The 25540-nt window shown below is 37.6% G+C and overlaps 1 protein-coding gene across 1 annotated transcript in view; it reads left to right on the forward strand.

The window, feature by feature from the left end:
- Positions 1-25540, forward strand: part of PCDH7 (protocadherin 7) — a 299957-nt gene that overhangs the window by 133811 nt on the left and 140606 nt on the right. The window contains exon 3 of the mRNA XM_075024222.1: positions 11124-11340. Within this exon, the coding sequence (XP_074880323.1) occupies positions 11124-11340 (217 nt within the window). The remainder of the gene's footprint in view (positions 1-11123; positions 11341-25540) is intronic.

The following is a 25540-nucleotide window of genomic DNA, read 5'->3' on the forward strand; positions in this document are numbered from 1 at the left end:
TCTGTGATCTGATCATCTCCATGATCAGATATAATTAGGAATAATTCCAAATGCTGTTATCAGAAAATATTATATCAGTTTTCAGAGGGAGGAAATTATCAGACCTATTGCATTCTTATGAAATGTAAATCCAGTAAGGACTATACCTACTAAGGGACTAGTAAAGGCTTAGGGTTGCTGTTTTGCTGGGAAGGGCAAATTGAACAGCTAGTGGGCTTATCTGGGTAAAAGCAGCTCTACCACATTGATTCACAGTGCAGGCAGATGGAGCTGTATTAATGTTGTGCACTGAAAATCAATAAAGCTAAACATAACCCTCTCCTCTCCCCTCATGAGTATGTGCCTTATTTTGTCAGCACTTGGAAATTTCTCATGTCCATTTTTCTGTGAAATGTTACTGATGTAATTTTATCAATGGAAAAACAAAATTAAGGATATAGTCTGTTTCTCCTTGTTAAAGTGCATCTTATATCCTTATTTTTGGCACTTCAATAAATGTATGATATAACCAGCTTTTTACCAATAACTTTTTAGAAATATTAATCCTGGTATTCATCCTCTTTCCTTCTTGCTTGTCTCATTAATATTTGGTTTTCTTTGAAACCTCAAATGTTTTACAGATTAGGATCTAAATGAAGATTAGAATACATGAAGAAAGTTCTTGTTTATGGAGGGTTTTTCTGCATTCATTGCAACTAATGTGTAAATAACATTTATTATGTATCAACATTCTAGTGCTCATAACTTTCTTGATAGGGATTAATTCTCATTTAACTTAAATGTTCTTGTTAGTAGCAACTAAAGGACTACTATGAGTTATGTAAACAATATTATGCATAAACATATACAGTTTTTTTTCAGAGGCATTTTATAACAATCCCATACTTCTGTGTTTTCATCAACTTTATCTCTAAGATGTCATAGTTTTTTGGGTGTAAAAAATAGCTGCCATAATTAGTCTAGCCTTAATTTTCAAAGTATATAAAAACTCAGTATCTTTTGTGACTGATAGTTCTGTTGACTATTGCTATATTTATCCAGATTGTACTGTCTAAAGTATATGGTGGTTTACGTATCAGAAAGGATGACATGTTGGAAAGAAGACAGTAAACCACAGTGTGGATATCCAACTTTTTCTGTTCTTAAAATTCATTAAATTAATTGAATTAATTGAACAGTGTTCCTTAACTATGCAGGTAACAAACATATATTATGATCAAGGTCTATTTCTTTTTATCAGAAAAGCACAGGCCATGATGTTATTCCATGAGGCATAATGCATTCAAAATTTGCCATACATTTGCCTGAGAAGATCTGGTTCTCAGAAGTAATGCAACATAGAGGTCAGAATTCTGATGTTTGTACTGGAAGTAGAAGTGTAATAAATGCCGCAGAATAACAATTAACATGCACATAATTCTTTCAAAAAGGATTTTGTCAGCATTATATCCTACTCATTGATATTCTGTGGAATGGGCTCAATTGGCTCTACTGAACTGAATACTATGTGTGTTAGTTTTGTGTCAGGTAATTCTTACTCAGTACAGCACTTTAGGAAAAAAGCAAGATGAACATCTGGATCTGTTTAAAAACTCGTTATTAATGTCTTAGTAAAGGCACATCAAATTTCTTTTAGTTTAGAGGATAAATAATGATATTCTTAGGGATTTTCAACCCTGGCTATAAAACAGCCCGACTTTGCATCTGTCACAGGTATTCTTCTCTATATGCCATCTAGGTAAGATGTGTGTCCTTAAAAGAATATGGGAAGAGGAACAGGATGGTCCTAAATCTTTGATAGTTCTTTCCAAAACTTATTTTAAATAACATTACTACCATTCTTGCAGTAACTGCAGATGTCATAACCAGGTGTTGTATGTTTGTGATCTAGTTGGGACTGATTTCCAGAAAATCAATGGGAAAGGGAACAGAAAGTTTTAAATACTCAATAATTTCTTTTAATTCCCATTTTAAGTTGCATCACTCTGTTTTTGTAATAACTGTAGATGATGCAAAATGTTTATGGTACAACATGTCTTTGCCACAAAGTGACCCTAGGCATCTGATTATATCTGGAAAACTAGGTGGAATTGATTCATCACAATCATTGAATAAAACCTTAAAAACCTTTAAGCAAAGCCCTGGGGAGGGGGTATTAATATTTGTCTCTTCAGATTAAATCTCTAATGAGAATTTTCAAAGAGATTATCCCAAAGTGGTCTTTAGAATACTTTGCAAGCAGGACCAACATGTAGGTGTGTCGTAACCATGAACTATAAGCTTTGCATTACACCCTTGAATTCTGTGGGGTCTCTGGATGCCTGTAAGTGTCATACTTTCCAGTTATCTGCGTTCAGAGCTGCAGGTGTGTTTTTCCAAGGATAAACCTGAATAAAGGGCAGGGTCTTCATATTTTAAGGGTAGGTTCCATTGAGCTTAGCTTGGAGTTACAGGGCATTGCTTTTACTACTTCACAGGCAATCTGTACTCAGAGGTCCTCAGCATCTTTTGAAAAGTGGTTGCTAAACTGTGGCTTGTGGTTCCTTGAGAGTCTGAGAGTTATCAGTTTATCATATGACTATTAGGTCGATAGGGCCTTTCAAATGTAGATTTTAATGTTTCCTCTGGAAGCTTTGATAACAGACAAATATAGCAGTCTGTGGGAAATGGTAGGAATTGCTTCCTTAATTTGCATGTTTTCTCAGCTTGTCACAGTATCTCTAGCTAATTCCTTCCTTGAGAGATATTATGATATTCAGGAATAGCTGATGGGACAGGGTCTAAGTACATCTGAATTCTGGGAGAATCACAAAGTTTGCATCATTAGTCCAGAACTTAGTAGTAATTGACATACATGATCTCATTTTATGAAGTTTTGGTCCATCAAACAGTTCACAGCTTAAGTACTGATCTAAACAAGGATTTATAAAGTTAGTTTTTGTGAGGTCAATAAGATTAGTTATGATGTGACAATCTTGAACTCTAGTCAAGAGAAATCCTTCAGTGGAAGTTTAAGAGCCATTTTAATATATCCATTAGATATCATCAGTATTCAGCAATAGGCAACTTCTTAAAATGGAACTTCACTAAACTCCATAGAAATTGATGGTCTCCCACCTGTTTATACCATGTAAAATTTGTTCCATTTTTTTCCTGAAATGTATACATTATGTATGTACTTACTAGTACATACTAAGTATGCTTACTAGTATGCTTAAATACTTAATATGAGAACGTACAAATCACTCTTGCTTCTCTGTGTGATTCCACAACAATATATTGTACCATATCATTTCAAAGATAAGCTGTATGACTTACACTAGATCTTACTTTAAACCAAAATACAGTTTCCCATCAAGAACTAGTATATGGACATTCCTTACATACCCAGCTATTTTAACTGAAAGCAGATTTCTTCTGTTCCAAGCCTGTATATTTATTTTCACTAAATACTATTTAGCATACTAGTACACTATATGGATCCATACATTTACCGATACATATACCCGTATACCACCCGTGCAGCCTGAACCCCTGACTGCACAGCAGGAGGAACAACCAGAGGGTGTGCTCACTGGAAAGACTCCCAAGGTAGGGGAGATTGTAGGCATGTGATGTCTTGCAACACAGGGCAGACAACTCTTCCACACACAGATTTGCAACTGCAGAATAGGGTCAGTGACCTGGTAGCAGACATTAGGGTAGAAAGTCTGCCTGAGGAACCATCAGAGTGAGAGACCCTATTCTAATGGGGGTGGAGGCCCCATCTGCTGACCTGACCTGCTGTTTAGGGAGGTTTACAATGTGCCAGGTGCTCAGACCCAGGATGCTTTGCAGAGACTCCTGAGGCTTATTCACTTGTTGGAGTATTAGAATCATAGCATCAAAGAATTGTTTGGGTTGGAAGCCTTAAAGATCATCAAGTTCCAGCCCCCCTGCCATGGGCAGGGGCACCTTCCACTAGACCAGGTTGCGCAAAGCCCCATCCAACCTGTCCTTGAACAATTCCAGGGATGGGGCATCCACAGCCTCTCTGGGCAACCTGTTCCAGTGCTTCACCACCCTCACAGTAAAGAACTTCCTCCTTACATCTAATCTAAATCTACCCTCTTTCAGTTGAAAGCCATTACCCCTTGTCCAATCACTACATGTCCATTTAAGAAGTCCCTCTCCAGCTTTCTTGTAGGCCCCCTTTAGGTACTGGAAGGCCGCTATAAGGTCTCTTGGAGTCTTCTCTTCTCCAGGCTGAACAACCCCAACTCTCTCATCCTATCTTTATAGGAGAGGTGCTCCAGCCCTCTGATCATCTTCATGGCCCTCCTCTGGACTTGCTTCAACAGGTCCATGTCTTTCTTAAGTTGGGGGCCCCAGAGCTACACACGGTATGCCAGGTAGGGTCTCACGAGAGCGGAGTAGACGGACAGAATCGCCTCCCTCGACCTGCTGGTCACATTTATTTTGATGCAGCCCAGGGTACAGTTGGCTTTCTGGGCTGCGAACGCACATTGCTGTGTCATATTGAGCTTCTTGTCAACCAACACCCCCACGTCCTTCTCCACAGGGTTGCTCTCAATCCATTCTCCACCCAGCCTGTATTTGTGCTTAGGATTGCCCTGAGCCATGTGCAGGACCTTCCACTTGGTCTTGTTGAACTTCATGAGGTCTGCACGGGCCCACCTCTCAAGCCTGTCAAGGTCTCTGTGGATGACATCCCTTCCCTCCAGCATGTCAACCACACCATGCAGTTTGATGTTGTCAGCAAGCTTGCTGCAGGTGCAGTCAATCGCACTAGTGGCCCATGTCGTCGACAAAGGTGTTAAACAGTGCTAGTCCCAATACCGACCCCTGAGGAACGTCACTCATCACTGGTCTCCACTCAGACATCGAGCCGTTGAGTGCAACCCTTTGAGTGTGACCATCCAGCCAATTCCTTATCCCCCGAGTGGTCCATCCATCAAATCCATGTCTCTCCAATTTAGAGACAAGGATGTCGTGCAGGACAGTGTCACATGCTTTGCACAAGTCCAGGTAGATGACATCAGTTTCTCTTCCCTTATCCACCAATGCTGTAAGTCTGTCATAGAAGGCCACCAAATTTGTCAGGCAGGATTTGCCCTTAGTGAAGCCATGTTGGCTGTCACTAATCACCTCCTTATTTTCCATGTGCCTTAGCATAGTTTCCAGGAGGATCTGCTCCATGATCTTGCTGGGCACAGAGGTGAGACTGATGGGCCTGTAGTTCGCCAAGTCTTCTTCTTTTTCCCTTTTTAAAAATGAGGGTTATGTTTCACCTTTTCCACTCAGTGGGAACTTCCCCGGACTGCCACGACTTCTCAAATATGATGGGCAGTGGCTTAGCCACTTCGTCCGCCAGTTCCCTCAGGACCTGTGGATGCATCTCATCAGGTCCCATGGACTTGTGCACCTTCGGGTTCCTTAGATGGTCTCAAACGTGATCTTCTACAGTGGGCAGTTCTTCATTCTCCCAGCCCCTGCCTTTGTCTTCTGCCACTTGGTGGTGTGGCTGGAGCACTTGTCATGAAGACTGAGGCAAAGAAGTTGTTGAGTATCTCAGCCTTTTCCATGTCCCAGGTAACCAGCTTTCCTGTTTCCTTCCAGAGAGGGCCCACATTTTCCCTAGTCTTCCTTTTATCACCAACATACCTATAGAAGCTTTTCTTGTTGCCCTTGACATCCCTGGCCATATTTAATTCTATCAGGGCTTTAGCTTTCCTAACCTGATCCCTGGCTGCTCACACAATTTCTCTGTATTCTTCCCAGGCTACCTGTCCTTGCTTCCACCCTCTGTGGGCTTCTTCCATCTGCATTTGTCCAGGAGCTCCTTTTTCATCCCTGCAGGCCTCCTGGTGTTTTTGCCTGACTTCCTCTTTGTTAGAATGCATTGCTTCTGAGCTTGGAGGAGGTGGTCCTTGAATATTAACCAGATTTCTGGGGCCCCTCTTTTCCCCAGGGCTGTAGCCCATGGTACTCTACCAAGCAGATCCCTGAAGAGGCCAGAGTCTGCTCTCCTGAAGTCCAGGGTAGCGAGCTTGCTGTGCACCCTCCTGTCGTGGTTTAACCCCAGCCAGCAACTAAGTACCACGCAGCCACTCACTCACTTCCCCCCCTGCCCAGTGGGATGGGGGAGGGAATTGAAAAAAAAAAAAGTAAAACTCGGAGGTTGAAATAAGAACAGTTTAATAGAATGTAAAAGAGGAAACTAATAATGATAATGGTAACACTAATAAAATTACAATAGTAATAATAAAAGGATTGGAATGTGCAAGTGATGCACAATGCAATTGCTCACCACCTGCCAACCGATGCCCAGTTAGTCCCTGAGCAGCGATCCCCCCAGCCCCACTCCCCCCGGTTTATATACTAGATGTGACGTCACATGGTATGGAATACCCCATTGGCCACTTTGGGTCAGCTGTCCTGGCTGTGTCCCCTCCTAACTTCTTGTGCCCCTCCAGCCTTCTTGCTGCCTTGGCATGAGAAGCCAAAAAATCCTTGACTTTAAACCAAACATTACTTAGCAACAACTGAAAACATCGGTGTGTTGTCAACATTCTTCTCATGCCTAACTCAAAAACATAGCACTGTACCAGCTACTAGGAAGACAATTAACTCTACCCCAGCTGAAACCACGACACCTCCTCACTGTCCTAAGGATCTTGAACTTGACCATGTCATGGTCACTGCAGCCAAGGCTGCCCTTGAGCTTCACATTCCCCACCAGACCCTCCTTTTTGGTGAGAACAACGTCCAGCATAGCACCTCTCCTCATTGGCTTCTCTATCACTTGGAGAAGGAAGTTCTCATTCCAGGAACCTCCTGGAATTCTTATGCCCTGCTGTGTTGTCCTTCCAGCAGATACAGGGGTGGTTGAAGTCCCCCATGAGAATAACGGATTGTGAATGTGAAGCTGCTCCTACTTGTCTATAGAAGGCCTCATCCACTTGCTCTTCCTGGTCAGGTGGCCTGTAGCAGACCCCCACTAAAATGTCACTTGTCCCTTATGTCCCTTTAATCCTGACCCTTGGTCGGCTCCTCATTCATCCCCAGGCGGCGCTCCATGCACTACAGCTGGTCATTGACATAGAGGGTGACACCCCCTCCTTTTGTCCCCTACCTGTCCTTTCTAAAGAGCCTGTATCCTTCCATTCCAAGACTCTAGTCATAGGAGCCATCCTACCATGTGTCTGTGATGCCAGTGAGATCATAGCCTTACAAGCATATGTGCATCTCACACTCCTCTTATTTATGCAACGTGCGTTTGCATAGGGGCATTTAAGTTGGGCCCCCAGTGAAGCTGACTTACTGGCAGGAGTGTCTGGAGTTCCTTTGTGCTGCTCTTCAGATGCTCTCCTGCTGACCTGTGATCCCTCTCCAGCATCTATTGCTGGCACTGGCATCCAGCTGGTAGGGGTAGGATAGATTGAGGTTGCCCTCCCCCAGAAACTTTAGTTCAAAGCCTTCTTCACCACCTGGGCAAGCCTATGACCAAAGATGCTCTTCCCCTTGTTTGACAGACAGACCCCATCAGCCCCCAGCAGACCAGGTTTCTCAAAATGAGTCCTATGGTCTAAGCAGCCGAACCCCTGGCTGTGGCACCAGTCCTGTAACCATTTTTTGATTTGCTGGATTCAACTGGTCCTTTTAAACACCTTCCCTTCGACCGGGACAATTGAGGAAAAAACTACCTGAGCTCCAGAGTCCCTTACCACTGCTCCCATGGCTCTGTAATCCTTGATACTCCTCAGACTGCTCCTGGCTGTATCACTGGTGCCCACATGAAACAGCAACCGATAATAGTTGTTGGACTGTACAAGACTTGGTAGTCTCTCAGTGACATCCCTGATATGAGCCACTGTATCTGCTGCTCCTCATCCATATGGGCACCAGTAGCACTGTGAGGATGTTGACTGTATCAAGGGTGACTACACAGCTTTAAGGAGAGGGGGTGAAGGGCACATGGGACTTCATGGTGTCTCCTCAGTGCTAACAGTGAAAGGCTTGAGAAGGAGCAGGTAGGTCCTGTGGGACAGGGATTTTGCTTTTAGACCAACGGACCCCCTTTTGGAGGATTGAGGACATCTGGGGAGAGACAGGCTTGACCTGACAAAGCTGGCAACAGCATCTTTACCACCACTCTGGGCATCCTGGTGAGGAGAACTTTAAACTAGGAACGGCCTTGGAGAGAAATTACAATGCACAGTCAATTAAGGAAGTGGTGGGCAGGACTGGACAGCAAAGGGTGCAAGGTGGCAGATACAAGAGATTTCTCCAGAATAATAAAACAGAGTGAAACAGGGTCCACCTCAAGGTTGTCATATGTACAGCAATGTAAGCAGCCTGGGAATCAAGCAAGAGGAACTGTAGCTTTGTGTGTGGCCTCTGAAATATGACATTGTCCAAATTACTGAGCTGTGGTGGGATAACTCATGCCTCTAGAGTACAAGCTCTTCAGGAAAGACAGGCAGGCACTCTAGAAAGTTCTGTCAATGGTACTACTTATAGGAGGCAAAACTTGATCTTAGGATCCATCTGGGCATTGCACCAATGAGTTAAGTGTGAGTGAAGAGAAATTCTTTTCTTATGTCGTTAGGCACTTCCCTGAGCTGTTTCCTGAATAATAGTAGGAGTACAGTTTATATTGTACTAGCAACTTTGGCATACTTATTAAATCGGGAATCCATATTTTCCAAACTAAAATATCTAATTTCTAATGCAAGCAGGAATGGCAGCTAGTCACCTGACATGGTAATAATATGAAGAAATAAATGTAACTTCAATGTCAAGACAGTGGAAAGATCCTGTGAGTTTGGTCAGTGTAATGAGAATAATAAACTTTACTGGACTAGTGAAACCTTAACGTCTACTTGCAAGTATTCTTAAGTGATCTGAGAATAGTCATATTGGAAAGAAACAACAGAGCCTGTTTACAAGATATGAAATATTGTCTTTGTTTGATAACTTTTTATATACTTGGAAGTTCTTCTGTGGAAAGCACATGAAGGGAAATCACTATTTCCATAAGTTAAAAAAAAAAAAAAAAGACAAAAGAAAATTGGTTGTTCACATCTAAAGCCATAGCTTAGATAAAGACACTTTACCTTTCCTTACATTTATTCAGTTACTTCTGTGAGGGAATTAATGTATGTGTAAATTGCCAATAACACAGTACACAAGCTATTACTGAAATATGAAAATACAATACAAATGACACAGACATTTTGCAGGACAGACTATTGCAAAAGGGCTTTATACTTCCTGCATAATTCAGAACCAGTAGGAGAGCTTTTAGAATTCCTGTGCAGTAAAACAAAGGGATTCCTTCTGAATACTCCTGGAAGGGAAAGATCTTACTGAGCATCTATGGGGAAAAGATATTAAAATTGTATACTGTAGATATAGGGTCTTAACATAGCAGTTCTAATGCTCCTCTATGCTTTCTGTTTCCACATTAGCGAAAGGAGCAGCCACTCTAAACTATTTTAATGTGTTCTTTTAATGTGCAGCATTTGTGCTCTCCATTCTTTTGTTTTGCTCCTCTATTCTCCTTGCATTTCATATGATACAGAGCTCTAAATTAACTTGGTATAAAAGCACTTTGCAGCTGAAGAATAGAAGGAAACATTAAAAGGTCAAAACCTCACCGTGAGAATACCATGACTCTTCCCTTAGAATTTTCTCATATTTCTAGCAACACCCACATTTATAAACTTTTGATCTACTTGTGCCAGGAAGACTTAGTGTTATATTTGTAGTCCAACCTATTTATCATCAGCACTGAATATCTTTTTATATCTTCAAAACTTTGTATCCTCAAAAAAAATTGTAAAAATTCTAACTGAAACTCCACCTACACCTCTACTTGTAAACCTAACGTGGACTTCTATTCTTCAGGGCTTGCGTAAGTGGTTGTAGTTGCTGTTTCCTCCCTTCTGGCCTACATACATGTTTCCACCCTATAGTGACCAGAGGTGCCAGTGGGGGTGATGTATGCCTGTGTCTCATTCTAACATAGGACTTGAAACACATCTGAATCCAAAGGTGGGAAGCACTCTCAGACCTCACGTTTTAAACATAGGAAAGTCTGTATAGTGTCTTATAAAATGGATCTATTGGTGTTTGGTTTAGAAGGTGCTTTCTAGAACATCAGATATTTCTCTGGGGTTTTCTAGCCTTGCAAACAGTAAGTTATTTCAAATGTATCATTAAATTATTTGAAATGTATCATTACTGCTTGAGTGTAGTTCAAATCACAGGAGAATCCCCTAGCTTCTTAGCTGAACATCCCACCTGCCCTCAGTGTTCTCTGAAATGTGAAGGATCGACTCTCCCACTTCCTGGGATGCTGCTGGTGCCAGGGTTCAGCGTGTAGGCTTCCCAAGCAACAGTAATATCTGTCATTTTGAATGAATACAAATCTCTAACAATCTATGTTTGTACAGTCCCAGTGGAAACATGTGGTGTCAGCTGTGCTTGCAGTACTTTAAAGGCTTTATTAAGTCAGCTGGCAACACACCCTGTCTCCAGGCACTGAATTTTATGGCAAAGGAGCTAAGAAACTGAACCCTTTTTTTTTTCCCCCCCCCCTCTTTTCTTTCTCCTTTCTCCTGTCAACTAGCTTTCAAAACCACAGGAAGTGATTTTAAAAAAGGCTTATGGGTGTGCTGCTATGTTGTTAATACCCACAATAGAGTTTACAGGTGAGCATTTATACCCACCCACGCAGTCTTACACATACACACGGACACACTGTCAAGTACCTGTATGCAGTCTGATACAAACTCCATTCAAATTATTACTGTTGAGTAAAAGAGGAACTGTACAGAATTTATAAATAATTATAAGACAGTTTTCTTAGCTCATGCAACCATTCAAAAGGAGGCTGTGCAAAACTGTGGGAAGGTTCTGGACCATATATCACAGTAAAAATCCACAGATACTCTGTCCAGTGACCTTTTAAGGACTGTACTTGCTGTTTGCTTTTATTTAGACAAAATTGTTTAATTGGTAAATGTTAAAATATTAGTTTGCTTAAGTCATGTTTTGAGAATCAGTTGTTCAAAGGCTGAACTTTTCAGTGACATTCAGAATCTTTTCTCTTGCAGCCATTTCGTAGAGTGACGTTTTCTGTTGTGAGTCAGCCTCAGGACCCACATCAAGGGTCATTGCAGAGTTGCTATGACAGCGGTCTGGAGGAGTCAGAAACACCAAGCAGTAAGAGTTCATCAGGGCCAAGACTGGGTGCCCTTCCACTCCCAGAGGACAACTACGAAAGGACTACGCCGGATGGCAGTGTTGGTGAGGCAGAGCATATGGAAAATGGTAGGGGCAAACACGACATTCACACACATAATCTCACTAGCAAGTGATACTAAGTACACTTTTGAAAGGTCAGTCCCAAAACATAAATAAATATATTAAATAGATAAAATTGTAATTATTTTATTTTAAAGTTTGTTAAAATGCAGATATACAAAATAATGGAACATAACAACACTAGTAATAAAACCAACACTTTCTTTTCTTTACATAACTTTAAAAGTATACTGCAGAAGCAGTTAAAACTTTGAGAAAAATACCAGTAGAGGGCTGGGGAGATGGTAATTGAATTAAATTCCATACTTTTCATTTTAGATAAAAGACCACAAAGGACATGTATTCTCTTTTCCTTCCATTTTTGGTTCAACAACTACTTAGGAAATTTCCCAGAATGTAATATGTACAGCATCAGCAAAAGAAAATAGGATTTAAAAACCCCACTCTAGAGAATTCCCTTTTCCCCAAAAATGTTATATAGACTGTTTTCAAAATAATACTGAGTGTCAAGTCCATTCTTCATTATTAAGAAAAGAATAACATTACTTTCCTTTTGTTCACACTTTATTCTGTACAATACTTTTAGAACATCTCATTTAAATTCAGGGTCTATTTATGTAGAAGGGGAAAATGCTGAATCCTTATTTATTCTATAGTAAATCTCCAGATATTATAAAATAAAGGTAATTTAAATCTCAGGTTTTGTTTTCCTTTCTATCTAAAACTACATAGAATTTTAAAAAAACTTTTAAATTTGAAATGTATTTTATAAACCCTGAATGTTATACTGTTCTCCACTTATTGGCCTTCATCTAAAATTTTATGAAGTCAGACACTGACTTCTTTGTCTTTCCATTTGCCCATAAACAATAAAATAAATTATTGTATGTCAAAGTGTATAGATTTTTGATAAACAATGAAATAATGGGTTTGCTAATCCAATTGGAATTGGTGGGTATATGCAAGAAGGGTGGTATATTGTCTGTTATAGAATGAATTAATTAGTTTGGCTAAGTGCATGTTTTAGTTTTTCAGAGATTACAGCACTGTCCTTGGTTTTTGTCTTTCCTGAGATAGACATGTTGACCCAATAAAAAGATATTATTCTCCATGGTAAGATATTGCCAAATCTAGTATGTATGACTGAAGAATGGCTACAGCAGTCTACATATGCTTACAGTGTATAACCCAACAGCAAATGACTAATTGACCAAAAAGGAAGATGGTGTCATCCATCTAAAAAGACGATACGTTAGGTTATGTATGTGCATAAGTGTGTGTCTATATATTCTCCTTGGTTGTTTACATGAATATATCTCTTTACATTTCAATTTTCTGGGTGTGTGGTAGGAGAGAAAGTGATACTGGTATTACTAGAAAAATGTCAGAAAAAAGTTTCTAGACTTTGTACCTAAATTGGGATGATTATTTTATTGTCTGTTTTGTAGTGAGATTTTGTGGTTAAGATAATGAAACTAAACAATTTGTTAATACCCTTGGACATGTAGTAGTGCAGTAGATTGCTAGACATTAAATTCTGAGTTCAGAAAGTATGCTAACATGGAGTATGCCTGAACCATATTGGGAAAACTGTAGAGTCACATCTGAATATCATTTTTAATATATTTGGTAGTCAGTGAAAATCATCACACTTACTGAAGTGTAATTGAAAATAAAAAGTGCTTGAGCAGTGTCAAAAGTTAAAGCAAACCAGTTTATTTAAATTTTTTGTGGTTTTGATGCGAAAACTGGCATTGCATTCTAATAATTAAAGTATTTTAGACATTACTTTGATTTTTTTAAAAGGTAATAATTTATATTTGGTAGAATAAATTTGTTGGATTCAGTTTTAAAAGTAGTTTTGTATAGATAGAATAGGTAGAATAGATAGAAACATAGAGCTAGACAAGTATGAATTAATAAATGAATGAAAACAAAATAACTATGAAAAAAAATATTGCATGGCAGGACTTGCATATCAGCAATCAGGAATTCCTTCTCCTTTATAAAACCTTGAACTGAGACCTTTGAAAGGTGGGTGACATTGTGATGAAAATAATACTTTACAGACTTTTGCATTTTTCTGTCACATTTTAAAAACAAGATTTGAACAGTGGCATGTCATCTGCCTCCAGAAATTTTTGTTAACATTAATCTTTAAATAATGACAGAACAGGATGGAATGTATTTTGTTCCTCCATATATGTAATATCTGACATTTGAGTGAGAGTTTTCTGTGATCGGATTATTAAGTCCACTTGTATTTTAACTATTTTAAGCACAACTGTATTGTTCAAATTCTGATAAAGTAATCTTCAATATTAATGGATCATTCTGACAGAAATAGAATTGGAATTGAAATCTGTCAAGTGTTCATTTGTCACATTTAATTGGAATCTTGGTAATCTGCAGTGTTTAGCTTGGTTAGGTTTTAATCAGAATTTGTACTGGATTTTCATGCAGATTTTCCATGGAAACAGCACTTTGGAAGCTATCTTATTTATTAATTTTTATTACTTGACATATTTACCATTTAATTTCAGTTGGTGTGAAACAATGCAGTTATAACTAATTGCTCTGGATTTCCTTTCATTTTAAAGTTTGAATTGATAATTTTCAGCACAGTACGCTAAACCGTCTGATACATTTGATACTTTTTTTTGCAAGCTAAGATGACTAAGGAAAACAAGTGATTTTTGTAGTTAAGGCAAATGTAAGAAGGTTGAGTTCGCAGTAAAAGTAAATAGGAAATTTGGCTTTCTGTTTGCTGGTAAGAGGCCTCTTTCTATTTTCCAGGATAAAATGCTGGAAACAAAAAAAAAGGGCAAGGGGGTTGGTTTTCTTAGAATATGCTGTACATTACCTACCAGCCTACATGGCTGTCAGATGAAGATTGAAGTTTTGTTCTGATGATTAGCTGTGGTATCAGATGCAAGAGGAAAAAAAAAGGGGGGAAGAAAAAAAGAAATGTTAGCAGATTGACTGTGAAAATTCAGTATGCAAAGATCTTGTTAATTAGTAAAATCTGCAGAACCAGAAGTAACTTCTGAGTTAATTTATCCCCTGCCCTTGGAGCTTTCCTTACAAGGAAATTCTGCTCATATGTGCTGCCTTCTTCTCTAATTTTGCTGTTAGAATGGCACTCTCTTAACGTAAATTGCACAATAATTTTCTTGAGAACATTTTTATTACATTCGTATTTGTATATCAAGGGTAAAGACATTACCATGGTAAATGAGTTTCCTGGTCTTTTAGTCATAGTCTTCTGTTTTTGACAATGCGTAATACCACATATCTCAGAGGAAAGTTAAAAATCCCCCTGTGGCAGATACTTCCAGAATTACGTATCCTCCTGACTCTATCAGTTAATAGTCACCATGTGCTTTAAATTATGATTTTCTAAATATTACTATTATTATTATTGATGATGATGGTAATACTAATAGTAATAAAGTACCTAATTTATCACAAGTCATTAACCTTCTTCAAGTTACTGGCCTGAAGGATATCTTTCAACAGGAAATTCCTCTGAAGGCTATCAAAATTGTTTTATTTTTATTTGCTTTTTTCTTCTATTTAACAGTTTTAGTGACTGTTCCTTTTTATCATTATGACAAAGATCATGGAAATATTCCATTTTACTTTTAAAATACTGTGGATTATTATATTTTCTTATAATTTATCTTTCCTCTGAACTATATGTATTCCTAGGTTTTTCATTCTTTGATCGTCATGTACCTGTTATTTTTTTCTTTCCATGAACTTCTATTTCTTCTAGTTTAGGTAGGGATAGCTGGAGATGTATTCTCACCATTTGAAGATTGGACAATACAGCCTTTTCATATTAATTCCTGTGTTATTATTTACACATACAATCTCTAAGCAGAGCTTTTCATTGTTCTGTTTCATGTCCATTCACCTGGTTCTGTCAGGTCTCTCATGTTTCTTGCAGCCTTCTTGGAAATATTTCATTATATTCAATTTTTTTCAGATTTCTATATACTTAATATTTATTTATACGTGTAGTGGCCTAATCAGTTTTATTTTTTGTTTAATTTAGCTGGAGTACCTATAGCAGTGAAACTGCAGTACTGTAGATTTTGGCTCACATATTCTTCCCTGGAGATTTGTTTCCATGCAGTCATAATTAGACTGCTAGCCACGCCTAAGGTGCTTGTGTTAAAGCTAGCTCAGGTGTTTCTACATGATCATATCTTTGGTCTGCAGCACAGCATTTTAAGTTAACCCATGTTTCAGTATCAAATACGTAAGAGTTGGAGAATAGCAGTCATCTCTGAAAGAAGGAAAATAGGGTAATGGTTTACAGCTTCCATTTTTACAGGGGGAAATGGAGTAAAGAAAGATTAAATGACATGTCTGAAGTCACAAAGGAGGTAAGGGGCAGAGCTTGAAAAGGAGCTCAGAATTTTTGTGATTCAGATACTTGACTCCCACAAAGAAATCAGTAGATAAGTTACACTCTGGCTGACACATGAAGAACTAAAAGGCAAGGAAGAGAAGTGCATTATCTCAGTTCATATAGTCTGATAATATGCTATGTTCTCAATAACAGTTTCAGATTTAGACCGTAAGTGTCAAAGTTCCCCTGTCAATATAGAGAAGGGGGTCATGGTATGTAAGATGATGACTTGAAAATGTGAAAGGAATTTTGACAATTAATAAATGTAATTAATTTTACTTAGAAGAGCATTCTCTCACTTTTTCTTGTAAAATAGAATATTAATCTATTCTTTGGACCAAAGTGTTAATAAAATGAAAAAAAGAATCATTAGTTTACAGAATCCATTTTTACAGAATCCATGTTTACAGAATCCATTTCCCTTTAGCTTTTTGCAGTGCAAATAATACAGGTTAATGTTCTTGAAGACTTAAATGTCCTTGTTGTAAACATTGCAAACTAGACATTCATTGTCTTATTCCATAAAATTACTGTACTTTTGCAGTTCCCACTATTTTCAGATGTTCTGTTCTCTTGAATTCAGGTCCTAAAATTGCATGTGAATAATTTTGCTTTTAATACTGTGTCCTGAAAATTTTAATGTAAGTAGTCCATCTGAGAGGTTGAGTCAGTAAAGGTTTTCAATGTAGTGATTACATGCTAATGGTTCCTTTTTTGGTTTGTTTCTTCTTTCAGTGGTGCTACATCCACTTTTTCTTAAATGTTACCCTGCATGCATGAACCCAAAATACCAGAAATTGCTGCACAAATTACTATATAATACATATACATAAGAATTCTTATCCTTGTTTCTGATAAATCCTAACCTGTAATTAGGCACACAGTGAACTCTGGATTCTGTAAACGTAGCAACATATATAGGTAATGTTTTGGAACACATACATACTCAGTGATGGATTGTCTTGAGCCAGTTTGTTTTGAGAATAGAGTATTCTGCTAAGACCTATAAAAAGACATTTTATAAGAGGAAAAAAAAAACCCAGCATCTAAGGCAGAAGACATGCTGTGCAGGGATCCCTGTTATACTAGTGTAGTCTTATGTAAGGCAATGAACCTGGCTGGGAAGAACATTGGCTATTTTCCTCCTTGAATTTTTTTCCTTTTTAATCTTTTACCACGTTCCTTTAGATGACCTTACCCCATATGTCTGTGAGTTTCTTCAGCAGAAGAATATGTGGTTTGCTAACTTAAATGCACAGCAATACTTCAAGTTTCAAAACTATATGGTATTTGTTCTTTATTTGCATTTTGTAGTGTTGTTTATGTATACTTACAGCAGAAATGAAGGAAGTATAGTTTGATTGTGTTACAAATTCCTAGTGCTGATATATATTTTTACATATATTTTTACTTTATTAGGTTAATAACATACTATGGAAGGACAAGCAATTATTTTAGGTTATGCATTATACGTCATTGCACTAAGGCTTATTGTATCTTATCTACTATGTTTACATTGTACTTCAAATGCATAATGCAAAGTAAAGGACCAAATATAGGCCAACTGTGAGCAGAAATATTTCTCACTGAAGCTGCCAGAATAGTATATTGTTTATGTCCTCTCTCCTTACCTTTTTATTCTCCAAGACCGTGCAGAGAAATACCAACAACTTCTGTATGCTATCTGTTCATGAAGTATACCTGAGTATCGCTGTGAATTGTTTTCAGCTTGATTAGGATTTTGGCTGCTCAGAGAACGTGTGCTTGGATCTGCTGGAATCACAGAAGGAATGCATGTTTCTGTATTGGAAATCCACCCCTACACATTGATAGGAAAGCTAACAAATTATTCAGCATTTTTCTGATTTTCTGGATAGCATTGTTATTTCTCTTGCTGTTCTTTGTCTGTTGCTTTCCCATTGTATTTGCTCCAATTCCTTGTGTGCTTCATAGTGAGGAATAGTATATGGCTCTTTTTTTTTTAAGCTGTGTTACAAGATTGCTTCCTCCACTCCTGATGACAGTATCCTGCTCTTAAAAATAAAATACATACAGCAATAATTGTTCAGCACTCTTAAAAGCAGTATATTGATATCAGACAACTTGAACTACCATTTACTAAAACTTAGCTTTCTTTTATTACCTTTAAAATAGGAAATTCATATTACTTTCCATCAGTTTTTAATCAATAATTTGAAAATGGAGAAAGACTTTGGATTCTTCAAGAACCATTCCTGCAGTTATATCTGTTAGGATGAGGCAGTGAGGGAAGGGTTTATATGTGCATGTGGGTGTGCACACATGTACACATCTTGGTGAGTCAGTTCTTACTGCAAATGCTCATCAGAGCTAGACAGTTGCACTTACATAACCTGCCTCATCTATGGATTTCAAATCAATTCTCTGAGACGGGTATGAAAGAACATACTAAATTAAGAAGTGGAGAACTAAGTCATCAGAAAGTGAAGCAGTATGTCCAATGCCATGCTATGAATTGATCTTTCATCTGGTAATTGATCCAAACACTGCTGACCCCTCAAAAAGTAATAATTTGAACAACAACTTCCAGCTTGCAGTCAAGTTGATGAGGGCTTTGCGATTGACTTAGTGGTGTTAGGCTTTTGTCCAAGTCCTCTGTGCCAGCTGCTAGCTCAGGCTCCCTCCCACTGATGCCGACTGCAGAACTCCCTTTGATACTGTCAGAGTCCTGAATGTAGACAGAGGACAAAATACATTCCAAAATTTACAGAGTCAAGGAAGAAGAGACATCTGGTTTATGAATGGATTATTTAGGAACCTTTGCATCCATGGCAGCCTCTTTCCTGGAAAAAATCTAATGCAGATAGTCAATGGAAATTTATTTTTCCTCAGTTCAGAGGAGCCCTTTCAGCATACTGTATTTTCCCAGTTTTCTATTTGTATTTAATGACAGTTTCTTCAGTTTCCTGGACAACATTAGATCTTTCTGTCCCTTCTAATCTTCAGGTATAAAGAAGATGCAGAAGAAGTCCTTTATAGGGTTATTTCTCCATTTCAGTGAAAAATACATTTTGTTCTCTACTGCTGGTTCCCAACTACCATTCTATTTATTTATTTATTTATTTTATATTCATTGCAGCAAGTGTCAATATTTTATCATATAGTACTTTCATAAAATACATAATCTTACTACTTTTGTCTTTCTCATACAAGTTTGATGCTTTGGCTTTGATGTTTTAAAAGCTGGGCTAGATTTTCCAGTATGCAAAAAAAGACTGATTAAATTAAGAGAAGAATTTGATTCAGAACAAAAATCTGACTGTATTTTCAAAATGGTGTGCTTGGAATGAAGGGACAAGAGCACGTCTAATTGGCCACATAGTTGAATCTAAAGGAATCATAACATTCACAAAGATTTGTTTTTAAAAATCTGTGAACAAATTCAAATCAGAAGCATATTAAGCTGGCATGTGCCCATCTATGTCATGAACAAAAATGTAAATGTTAACTACCCTTGTTATATTAAAACTTTGAGTAAAAGTGGAGTGCAAGTATACAGAACAGATAGTTATTACCCCAAGTTATTGATATATACATCAATGGCATTTTCACATCTAAGTAACATAACTTCTTAAAGTGTTCTTTTTTGTTTCTTTTTAAAATAATGTAATTTGTAACAAAGATTTGTAAAATGTAAAGTTCATTGTGACAAAACATAGAAGAACATTTAAAAGAGATAAAAAGACTCAACCTTACATTTCTTTTTATATCCAAACCTGAAATTTTACATTTTTTTCAGCCTGTAGCTTATCTAAGCAACTCAAAAAAGTTTACTGAATGCAGTTTGTTTTTTTTTCATGTGCTGATGTGTGAATTCAGAGTTAGAACAGCAAGTCTACTTATCTAGTTGCTACATAACTTAATTCTTCAAGTCTAATCATAATCTAGAAAGGTTCGTGGTCCTGGCAGTATTCCTGTGTGCCAGGCTTCCACAGAACTATTAATGAGTCCTATATATGGGAAACCCAACCAGTGTATAGAGTCAGACCAACGATCATCTGGTGGCCAAAATAGGGTGCTCAGGGAGGAATATAACAGGGCAAATAAATTGATTTATCTTTCAAGTATTCTCCTATATATCAACAGTTTGTGACTCAGATTCCCTGAGCCAGATATAGTGAATTTAATAACCTTTATAGACTTATAGACACAAATATGTCCAGTTTCTGTTAAGAATGCATGCAACTATTAATATCTCTTATTCCTAATGAGGGTTTTTAAGGCATTGTGTGTCCCATTAGTCTTGTATCGGACAAAGGAAAAATAAACTTGCTAGCCTGGTAGGGCTACAGTATGGTATTTAAAGGAATTAGAAGCCCCAGTATAATATGTGACATCTGGAGTTCTGAAAGTTTTATTTTATAGGAGGTAATTGCTTTTCAGAGAAAAGTAACAATTTCTTTAACGACCAGAGGATTTCAAGGACAGCATAATATAAATTCAGACATTTAAGCATTTATGAATATTACTATAGTATCACCTATATGTGCTTTTTTGCCTCAGCAGCAGCATAGCATTCAATGTGAATGTCAAATGGTTGAATATCTAGAAAAATAATCATGGTATATGCTAGAAGAAGACAAATATTAGGATTTTTTAAAAATTATACCAATTTATTAGTACAGTAGTTTAAAATAAAATTCCAGAGGAGATTGACTTGTTTTAGGCAAAGAACAATAACAACAAAACCCCCAACAACAACAAAAAAAGGATTTTAGGCTCCAATACAATTTTTATACACAGATAAAAGCAAAAGCAAAGTCAACATTTATTATGTGAGAAAATGTATTTTAGTAATCTGCATTTTTATTAGGGATTTTTTGTTTCTTTTTTTTACTTTAGACTGGAGTATTAAATTCTAATAATACTAATTTCAAACCTTGTATCACAGTTAACTTGGAACATGCTATTAGAAATAAATTTGCATCAATGATTGATCCATTCATGTTTAAAAGAGCTGTCCATTTTCATACTGCTTTTAAGAACTATAGAAAGGACAAATACATCTCTCAGTAAATAATAATAAAAAAGGGGTTTTTTTTGATACGTAATTCAAATCTATGCTTCTTTCTACCATATAAAATAACTGAAATTAAGACATGAGTCTAAATTTCTGTTTGGATGATAGAAGAAGGAAAATGCAAAGACAGTGAAGGAAGAACAGTATTGATGGAGTTAACTTATTTTGATGGTTGCATGCTCTCTTGCAACCAAACAAATGCGCCCATACCAGCTTTCCCAACTTGCTTGTCTTAACCTGTTTTTTGCTATATCTAAGGAACAAATCAACTCTAAAGAGCCCTGGAGGGACACTTGTTCTTTTACTAAGCAATCTGCATTATTTCATCAACAAGGGAAGTAAAATCAAAGTGTATCATATCTAAAATTGCATGCAAACAAGACATAGGACAAGTTTGCATGAAAGTGGATTTTTTTCCCATGATTTTATGGCAAATTTGTTTTCTTGATCCAAGGTCTATTTCTGAGACTGTAACAGTGCTATAAAGACCAGTAGTGTCCATAGAAGGGAAAGGCTTTTTAAATTAAATCTCAGGAAACCTAAAAGTGTGTGGTACTTGTGTCCTGCTGTCCTACTCTCTTTAAACTCTTTCAGCTGCACTGTAGATTGTTCTTTTATGTAGGGTTATTTTGCTCACAATTAATTCATATTGTCTTTGAAGAGGATAATCTGTGTCCCTTTTTGGGGCAGTGCAATGACGTTTACATTATCATGAGATGTTAAACTAACACCAGTAGAATTTGACACAGCAAGCTTTTATTACGAAGAGAAGGCAAAGAGATCTGATGTAATTTTGCCTTCCATTGGTGTTAGCTAATAACAGAAACTTCTCTAAGTGGAGAATAGGAATCCTTTTGTTTTCTTTAACAGAATATTTGAGAAATAAACTTAAGTATGTATTGTATGTTATTTTATTAATATCTTTCAATGTTTAATTCCATTAGCAGTGGCTACCATTCCCTGCTACCGAATTACATAATATGTGCTAACATTCTTTTCGTATTCTGCCATGTATTACAATAATAATACAGGGATTATTGTGATATGCTAGTAGATTTGACAGCTCTGGAAATGTGCTTGGTTTAGCTGTCTGGTATACAGCCACAGTTCAAGTACATAAGAAAGTAACAAAATAGTTAACTTCAGTTATTTTCTAGGTTTCTAGTGGTTGTCAGGGTGAGGAGATTAAGCAGCCAAAAGAAGAGTAACCATGAGTGACGTCATTACATATGCTGATTTTTAAAATGCAAGCAATCTAAGAATTTTAATTGTGTTTAAGGATGTCTGATTCAATGCCCCACAGCACGATTAAGATGCTGTATTCAATGCAGTTTCATTATTCAGTTAAAATGGTTTGGGGGAAAAAAAGTGGGCAAAGATGGTTAAAATGAAATCTTCTGCTTAAAAATATGTAACAAAAGTTTTTATGCTTACTGAAAGTTTGTAATAGCATGATGATAGAAATTTTGTAATGACGTGTAAAGCATATAAGAAAATATTTAGGCTGTACTGGAGCACTGAAAAAATGGTGATTGATCCATTTGACAATATGCATGGAACCTGCATGGTGTGACTCACAAGTCATACAGAACCTGCATGTATGACTCATCCTTCCTGAGATCCTGTTTCCAACATGTTGGTGTACAGAAGTACAATGAGCTGGCAGAGGAAAGAAACAGCATGGGCTTTGTTTCTACTCTTAGCATGCTCTGGCCAAAACTCTCACATTTTAGCAGTTAACATAGGCCTGAGGAAACCTGAAAGAAAAACAGGGTTTAATAATTTTGACACCATATCTTATCCTTTTTTTTTTTTTTTCAGAAGAGAGTGTAAAATTATCTATTCTGCCCATAGTTCTCTACCTGGGTGACACCAAAGGTGAAGGGGAAAGCGTGGTAGAAAAAAAAAATGTCAAATTTTAATCTGTACCAAAATGTCTTTGTGTCTTTTTTGATCTGAGGAACTCAACAACAGTGTGCAAAGGGCATGAGTAGAATTTATTTGTCCCGCCCTTAGTTTCCACCTATACTGGAAGTGGCCATATCTGCAGAATTAAACTTCAGGAAATAACAATGGCATAAGAAGCTGGCTCATGGACAGACCCTGATGAAGCAAAGTAGTCTGAGAGAGGCATACATGCTAGATTTTATAAATGGCAATACAGAGGACAGGCCTCTATACTGCCACAGTGCATTGTTCCTAACAAAAGATGTTCCTTAGAGGCATAGCTCACTTGCCAGGAGCATAGATATGGAAACTTGAGACACAGTCGGATCTAATCTCACAAACAGTAAGGGGAGAATACAGAAAAACTCAAGATGCCCCCAAAGGTTCAGATAAGTGAATATTTTTCTCTTGCTTTTCTCTTCAAAAGGAAACAACTGCCTTTAGCTTTTTCCAGGTAGAGTCCCACATGCTATTGCTCATGCTATGAATTTTAAGTGGAAAAACTTTTTCAAAACATAAAGACCTTATCCTGAAGTTTCTTGATAAATGCTATATTAACTGAGGAACTTAAGGAAGTTATAAAACTAAAAAATTTTCTTTAACACAGTTCTTCTCTATCTGGTACTGATGTTTTTGCTGTCACATGTAACTGACTCACTCTTAGAAGGTGCTTTTTCAGAAGGGCCTAAGTAAACAAACTGTACTGACAAGACAAATTTGTTTATTACTGTGAAGATAAATAGTAAAAGAATTGAATCAAGCCCAGGTCAGTAGCAATAGAAAGTCATTACTCTAAGGTGGCAGTTAGGTGGCTTGTGTAAAATGAGTTAGCACTTGGAGAATATTACCTACTGGAGAAGTGCTTATGCCCCCAAAAGCATTAACTAGCATCCTCGTTGGGACTGTTAGCTAAGGAAAGAGGATAGCTAAGAACAACTAAGGAAAAAGGATCTGATAAGTCCATTAGTCTTTGAATGGCAATGGCTGCCAAGTGCTGCTGTCTTGGCTGGCTTTATATCATGGACAAAGTGTTCTGTCTACTCATAACCTGGCACTTCCCATTAGCATTAGGTTTATGTGGGAATAGAAAATCCACCTAGGATTGAATTTCAACAATGGATTAAAATAGTTTACTAAACAGAATAGTAGTGAGGGAGACTAGTCAAGGCATAAGCTTCAAAGCAGAATTGGTTCCTGTATTTCCTAGCACTTGCATTAACCTAATTTTAAATGTTCTTAAGTGAAGGGACTCCTTCAAGTTCAGATCACCAAAATATAAAGATGTTTCGTAATGCTACTACAATTAAAAAATGCTAACTCTTGCCTCTTTGAAAGTAATAGTACTTTATAGTAGTGGAACTCAGGAGTGCTTGCATTCTGTTAGCTGAAAATAAATTCAGTTTTTTTCTGCCAAGAAGGGGTGGAAACCAGAATGGAATAAACAAATAGTTTTTTCTTGTCTCAACCAATTTTCAACCAATTCTGCTCTCCTGCAGAAAGGAACTTTTTTTCCTAAATTTTACCATATTTGTTCATTACTTTCTCTCCCAAACATGTCTTGGAACCATCTTGTACTGTGATTTTCCCAGTGCCTTGATTACCTGTTTGATAAATAATCCCATCTTTGTCCAATTATATAAATACCCTTATATATATGCATATGAATGTATCCAATGTAGTTTCTAAATAGGTCTAGAGAGAACAATCAAATATGAAGAAACCCCATTAAAAGTGCCTTTTAAAATGTTTTTGCTGTGTACACTGACATATTCTTGGAGACCAGAGAATCTCTGTGTTATGCCTCATAATGTGGTCTCGGAATCTCTGATGTCTTGAGCACTGAGAGGGCTTTCTGGGACTTGCCTGCATCATCTCTTTCACTACTCATCCTGAAAGGATTATTCATATACAACAGCTAACTCATAAGCTCATTTAGACAGTCTAAATCTGAGCTACATTTACCTTTCCACATCTCACACAGGACTAAAATTTCCTTAACACAATGCTACAACAGTCACTTCTTTTTCCACAGGAGCTATAGTCTGCACAAGGGAAAAAGTATTTAAGAATACAGTATTTCTGAGTTTCAGCTATAAGGAGATAGATTAAAACTTCATCCACACTACTATAGCAACTGTGTAAAGAAGGGAATTACAACCATTAGAAACAGCTAAATATAGTTCCATCCTTAAGGCCCTATATTTTGCAACTGCTCTTCACTTAACTAACACTTTGTACTGTGACACAGTGAAAGCACTGCAAGTAGAATCATAGAATCATAGAACCATTTAGGTTGGAAAAGACCTTCAAGATCATCAAGTCCAACCGTTGATGTAGCACTGCCAAGTCCACCACTAAACCATGTCCCTAAGCACCACATCTGCATGTGTTTTAAATACCTCCAGGGACGGTGACTCAACCACTTCCCTGGGCAGCCTGTTCCAAGGCTTGACAACCCTTTTGGTGAAATTTTTCCTAATATCCAATCTAAACCTCCCCTGGCACAACTTGAGGCCATTTCCTCTCGTTCTATCACTTGTTACTTGGAAGAAGAAACCAACACCCACCTTGCAACAACCTCCTTTCAGGTAGTTGTAGAGAGCGATAAGGTCTCCCCTCAGCCTCCTCTTCTCCTGGCTAAACAACCCCGGTTCCCTCAGCCGCTCCTCATAAGACTTGTGCTCTAGACTCTTCACCAACTTTGTTGCCCTTGTACTGGAATCTGTTCAACGAGGCAAGCCATTATTTATGGGTTGCGGATGACTAGAGTGTAACTAATG

The sequence above is a fragment of the Buteo buteo genome, chromosome 1, assembly GCF_964188355.1.
Source record: "Buteo buteo chromosome 1, bButBut1.hap1.1, whole genome shotgun sequence".
In the NCBI taxonomy this organism is placed as follows: Eukaryota; Metazoa; Chordata; class Aves; order Accipitriformes; family Accipitridae; genus Buteo; species Buteo buteo.